The sequence below is a fragment of the Chenopodium album genome, chromosome 8, assembly GCF_948465745.1.
Source record: "Chenopodium album chromosome 8, dcCheAlbu1.1, whole genome shotgun sequence".
NCBI lineage: Eukaryota > Viridiplantae > Streptophyta > Magnoliopsida > Caryophyllales > Amaranthaceae > Chenopodium > Chenopodium album.
The window spans coordinates 5,633,484-5,640,416 of NC_137841.1; the positions used below are offsets into that span (position 1 = coordinate 5,633,484).

The following is a 6,933-nucleotide window of genomic DNA, read 5'->3' on the forward strand; positions in this document are numbered from 1 at the left end:
AAAATCACTTACAATAGATGAGTAACATCTGGGAATGGTAATTTAATCTGAGTTCGATTCGAATCCGATTTGATCTGAAGAAGGAAAAAATCCAATCCGAATTTGTTTAAAATTAGTCCGAATTTGAATCCGATAAAATAGATCCGAATTAGAATAGGAGGCGGATCGGACTTGAACCCTACACAAAGTCAAACCAAGTCCAACCCGAGTCCGAGTTCAAGAGTATAAGCATATGGTTTATAACTTTGGATATTTGTTTGTTTTGTAACAAAAATTTTGTTATGTAAGTTAGTGTATAATTTAAATATGCTATGTTTATACTTCACTCTATATTATAATACAAGCAATTATAGTATATCACACATTACCAAAAAGAAAGAAAAAAAAAAGGATCATTTTGAAGGACCGAATAAATGGATTGGATTCAAATTCGAATATTACGAGTTGAATTGGACTCGGATTTAGATTTGAGTCCAGGTTCGTTTACTAAACGAATCGGATTCAAATTTAACCGCATTTGATCCGTTGTCATTCCTACTAACATCTACTAGCATGACTAAACACATAAATTTTACTCAGTTTTTAAGAAGTGAAACTCCATAAGAACTGAAAATTATAAGACTAAAATTTTCAACGCTCAACCAAATGATCACTACATCTAGTTTCACTATCCTCAACTTTTTTAAATAAATAAATAAATAAATAAAAATAAAAAAAAATTACTTTTGAAACACTCTCTCCAGTTAAGATAAAAAATTATTACACCAAGTGGATCGATATTATTATTATTATTTTTTTTTTTTACAGAGAGGAATTGTGGGGATCATAACAACTATTATGAGAATATGACGATTTATTTGATATTGACCTAAAAACCAATATGACATTCTTTAAGAGATGATGAAATAAAGTAGTAATTCCTCCGTTTTTAAATACTTGCTCCATTTTTCTTGGACACGTATGCCGATGTTAATCTTTGATCGCTAATATTTTTAATTATCAATAGGTATAACTTCTAACAATTGAAAATTAATAATTTATTCAATGATTCCAACAAGTACCAACACGACTATATTTTTTCTTATGTATAAATAACAAATATTAGTCAAAATAGGATAAATGAATAGTGCAAAAAATAGAAATAGAGCAAATATTTAAAAACGGAGGGAGTACTATGTATAATTTATAATTTGCGCCAAGAAAGAAAAAAAAAAAAAAGACGAGTACAGATTATGGGTGGGTGGATAACAATAAAGCTTGACTATTGACTTACCCAAACCACGGGGTCTTGACAATTCTACTCAAATAATAGTGTTACAACCCCACTATCAACCATCAAAGGAAGACTCATAGATAATCGTTTACTTCTAATTCACAATAATATAGCCTCAATTGAATTTCTAATATATCAAAGTAAACATACATAAAAATATAAAATGGCTATAGGAGAAACATTTCTTTCAGCATTTTTGCAAGTATTGTTTGAGAAGATGTTGTCACCCGGAGTTAACATGTTTATGAAGTTAATAAAGGGAGGCGAAATACACCGAAAAACCATAAAGCAATGGGAGAAGCAACTTAGAATGATAGAGGCGGTACTAAGTGATGCCGGGCAGAAGCAACATGATAGTAGTAATAATGGTGTAAAGTCATGGATGCAGGATCTTCAAGACTTGGCTTATGATTTAGAGGATGTGTTGGATACATTTGCTACACAAGCTCAAATTTACGAGTTGATGCTTAAGGAAGATGTGCACGGCCGTGTTTTGAAGAATAACGACCCCAATTTTGCTAGTTCACCTAGCAATAATATGGTTTGTTAAGTCCTCCTCTTTGTTGTATAATGTTGCTTACTTTGGTAGTATATTACAACTATAATCTTTTCATTGGCAATATTCTTCCCATATTTCTTATATTAATTAGTCTTCCACAAATTTATTTTTTTTTTTTTTCAATACACATGATGTTACATTGTTATTCTTAATATGCGTGTCCAAATCTAAGAAGAAGATTATTTGTGAATGGATAAAGTAATATGAGTATAGTACAACCACGAAGATTATCATGGTTTTGATGTAAAAAGGTATGCATTAGTCATTTAGTCCCAATTGGTTTGGTTTGGAATTTGGACCGATTTTACTAGTTTGTTTTTGTCTAAGCATAATTTGTCTAATTTGTATCAAATTTCAAAGTGTTAGATACTTACCCATATAGGTAGTGAATTAAGATATAGGGAAACGATATATTCATATTCACTTAAACGAGTATAGATATTGAAATTGGATACATACTCATTAAGCCGCCACTAGTAGTGGATAGATGGTGGGTGTGACTTGAAAGTACTGTGGAAGGGTATTTGTGCACACACACCCCTTGTGTCATCTCTCATTTTATTAAGCTAAGGGTCTGTTCTCTTCAACTTAAGTTCAGTTCAGTTTCTGATTTCCTCCTCTCATAAAATATTCAGTTCAGTTCAGCTCAGCTCAATTCAGTAAATCAGAACAAACCCTAAAACTTAAATCCTTTCCAAAAAAAAAAAAAAATTATTAAAACAGAGCAAAGCATCAAGTTCATCCCCTGTGTTTTGCACTTGACTACTTATCTAATTTTTGCCACTGCTTGCTTTTGTCGGAAAATCTGAAGTATTCTCACGTTATGTTCTTTGTTTAAACCAATCTTTCTGGTTATATTTTTTTCGCCTAATGATTTTCTCATTGAATTAGTTTCTTTATATTGCATACCACCTGTTCGATGAAATGTCGCAATTAGATAAACTACCGTACATGGTATTCTTAGTTGTATTCCACAGTATGCAACATTAAGCAGTAATTTTCTTGCATTCACCTATAATTCTTCTTACAGGATTTTCTTATGAGCATATTGTATACAAATTTAAGCAATATTATGGATTCTATGGAAAGTTATGGATGTAAAATATTGATATATAATAACATCATAAAATGTTATAGGATGATTTCATATAAATTTTCTGGTTTTAAGTTTATACAATATCATACTTTATACTTATAATTTTGTCTTGCAGGATAAATGTTTATACCTTAAGCAATGTACAATAGCAAGCAACTATATAGCAGTAGCTAAGATGTTTCGACTGATTCATGACAAATAATTGTCGAGTATCAAATTGACTGTTAATTCTTCCGTAATGAGTTTATTATCGAGTACTCACTGTATGCATATTCACTAACAATCTCAAATTTTACAGTAATGACTAATGAGTTTTTACTAATGTTCAAGTTTTCTTGCTGCACTACAATTGCCTTCAGTAACAGATACTCAAACGGCAAATATTTTTTGCAGGTGCAAAGCATTGTTGTTAGTGGATCGAAAGCTTTGGAGCATCTGTCATTCATGTTCAATCCCGGCCAAGATTTAACAGCAAAGATAGAAGAGATTAATCAGCAGTTGAAAGAAATTTTGAGCCAGACTAAGGGCTTGGGGCTTTCTGTACATTTGATGCAGCAACAAGTTGTACCTCCAACAGCAGGACGAGGATGGAAAAGCTGGCGGGAATCAACTTCTTTGTTATGTGAGCCATTTGTTTATGGGCGGGAAGGTGACAGAAAAGAGATCATAAGTCGACTACTGAATGATGACAACTCAATAACTAGTAATAACTATGTTGTAATTCCTATTGTTGGAATAGGAGGCATTGGTAAGACAACTCTTGCTCAGCTCATCTATAATGATGAGGAAGTGGATGTGTTTTCTGTAAAGGCATGGGTTTATGTATCTCAAGTGTTTGATGCTAAAACAATAACGACATCAATTATTAATTCAATCACTGGTGAAAGCAACACTTTTTGTGATCTTGATCAAGCTCAAGTACGATTGAAGAAAGTGCTAACAGGTAAACGATTCTTGATTGTGCTTGATGATATATGGAGTGATACATATAGTGATTGGGATGTATTACGAACCCCATTAAGAGCAGGAGCGAAGGGAAGTAGAGTTGTGGCTACTACAAGAAGCCAGAAAGTTGCCAGGATCATGACTCCAAAGCTGAATAGTATGATTTTGTTGGAGGGTCTCTCAAATGATGATTGTTGGCGTATAATTGTACAAAATGCATTTGATGATGCTGGTGTTTCTTTAAGCCCAAATTTTTGCTTAATGAGAGATGATATGACAAATAAGTGCAGAGGCCTACCCATGGTAGCGAAAGCTCTTGGAGGTCTTTTGAGGACTAAAGTGGAGGAGGATGAGTGGCAAGAGATTCTTCACTGTGATACTTTGAGGATGAGCGAGAGCAGGGTATTAGAGGTATTGGAGTTGAGTTTTCATGACCTCCCATCACATCTGAAACGGTGTTTTTCTTATTGCTCCATTTTTCCATATGATCACGTATTTAAAGAGAAGAATGTCATTTTATTGTGGATGGCTGAAGGCTTTTTACCTGAAAATGTAGGAAGCAAGCAAATGGAAGACATAGGCCATGATTATTTTCATGATCTAGTATCACGATCATTTTTTGAACCGAGCATAAAGGGATCAGAATACTTCAAGATGCATAGCCTACAAACTGATTTGGCCAGGGAGGTTGCAGGTAAATTATGCTTAGCAATAAAGGATTGTTCAGTAAATAAAGATTGGCAGAAGGCTTCTTGTAGAGCTCGATATATATCCTTCTCTAAACTAGATGAACCTGAAAGATACACTGATACCGTTTCCTTGAAGGTCAGCCACTTTCGTACTTTTGCTCATTTTGACAAGCATATATTTTCTGGTTCTTCAAATCGAGTACTTGATCTAATAGGAATGTTTCAATGCATGAGGGTGCTACTGCTACCTCACATGGGACTTACAATATTTCCAGAATCCATAGGCGATCTTAAGCTCTTACGGCTTCTCAATCTCTCATACAATAATATTGAAGAATTGCCTGGATCCTTAAGCAACCTTGTTAATCTCCAAACTCTGTTGTTGAAGGGTTGTGACAAACTTCAAAAGCTGTTGGAAAATATGAGATGCTTAATCAACCTTCGTCATGTGGATATTGATGGCACCTCTGTGCATGAGATGCCGTTGGGGATTGGGAATCTGACAAACCTGCAAGCATTGAACAATTTTTTCATAGGAGCAAATGCGCCCGTTATAAGAGATTTGAAGAATTTGAATCATCTTAGGGGAAAGCTAACTATAACTGGCTTGGAAAATGTGTTAAGCTCCAATGACGCAAGAGATGCAAGGCTGTATCAGAAATCAGGTCTTCATGAGCTAGAGATGGTATGGGATTGGGGAAACTTTATTAACGGGGTTGATGACAACACTAGAATAGATGTGCTTGATCAATTGGAGCCTCACAAATCTATCAAAGTGTTAACTTTGAGGAACTATAAAGGTGTGGCATTCCCAAGATGGTTGGGAGACCCTTCTTTTACTAAGATGGTTATTATAAAGCTAGTAGGTTGTGAGAGATGTGAATCTTTACCACCACTAGGGAAGCTGCCATCATTGAAGGAGCTTGAGGTTCAAGAAATGCGTGGTCTTAAAGTCATAGGTTATGATTTTCATGGTGTTGATTGTTCAAATCCTTTTCCGGCATTAAGAACTATGAGGTTTAAGTCTATGACTTCTTGGGAGAGTTGGTTACAGTCAGCTGATAACAGGGGATTCTCTTGCCTTCAAGAGCTTTCAATCAAGGATTGTTCATCTCTACAGCAATCTTTACCTTCATGTCTCCCTTCACTACACACACTAGAGATACAACGTTGCAAGCAACTGTATGCCTCTCTTCCAAGCCTCCCTCGACTCCAAAAGTTGATAATAGATGATTGTTCATCCCTTGTCATGGTTGATCGGCTACCTCTGACCCTTCGGCAATTAGTAATCTCTAGTTGCCAGAAACTACAGTTCGTGGAATTCAGGGAATCATATTCTTCTTATGATGAAAAACTTACTCTGGAGGTTCTGGAGGTTGTCAATTGTCAATCTCTGTTAACATTGTTGAGTAAAGATCGCCTCAAAACCCTTGAATCTCACAGTTCTTCACACACTTTAGGATTAACAGAAACAGGAAGCATTTCTTCTTCTGATCTTTCACTGTTTGAAGAAGGTTTGAGTCCATCAAAACTTGCTAACCTCACCAAGCTAACAATTAGTGAATGTCCCTATCTCATCTCATTTCCAGAAGATCTTGTTCTCCCTGGCCTACGAAATCTTCTGATATCAGTTTGTCAAAACCTAGAGTCCCTCCCGAATCAAATGCATAACTTCACTTCCCTCCAAGACCTTATTCTTACAAATTGTCCAAAAATCCACTACTTCCCAAAAGGCGGTCTACCCATGAACTTGATTTCACTCTACATGGATGGACTCAACATTGAACAACCAATGCAAGAATGGGAGTTGCACAACCTCCATTCTCTTGAAAAGCTCTCAATATCCGAAATTGGGTGCTCTTCAAATTCAGTATACTCATTCCCAAATGAGGATATTCGTCTTCCCTCATCATTAATCGGATTAGCCATCAGTGGTTTCATAAATATGAAATCAGTATCTTGCTTGGGTACTCTAAATCTCACATCCCTCTATGTTAGGGGGTGTCCAAATCTTGAATGTTTTGTTGACAATTTTCTTCCTCCTGAACTTATAGAATTATGGGTTGTTCAGTGTCCTGTGCTGAAACGTCGAATGGAAAGGGATCCTCTTCGTCACACTCTATCTTACATTACTCATCTCCGTTTTTGCTAGTCTTTTGATGTCCCTGTAATGATAAGGTGATACCATGTGAATACGTGACTATATCATACATCCCAACTATGCACTATTTTTTTATATGTTGTTCAATGTCTTTCCTACTTTGTCTATTGTTCAAGTCTTTTATTTCTCTTTATTTTCTTGATTTCAGAGTACTGCATTTCTAGAATGAACAGAATGTAAATTCCAGAAACTAGCATTACAGATCAGATA

General features: G+C 35.2%; 1 protein-coding gene across 1 annotated transcript; it reads left to right on the forward strand.

Annotated features, from left to right (window-relative positions):
- Positions 1-1,246: 1,246 nt before the first annotated feature.
- On the forward strand, positions 1,247-6,933 carry LOC145641657 (putative disease resistance RPP13-like protein 1). Its single transcript, XM_081692558.1, has 2 exons — positions 1,247-1,814; positions 3,322-6,933. Exons 1-2 carry the CDS (start codon positions 1,437-1,439, stop codon positions 6,712-6,714), a joined length of 3,771 nt encoding a protein of 1,256 aa, XP_081548684.1. The 5' UTR covers positions 1,247-1,436; the 3' UTR covers positions 6,715-6,933.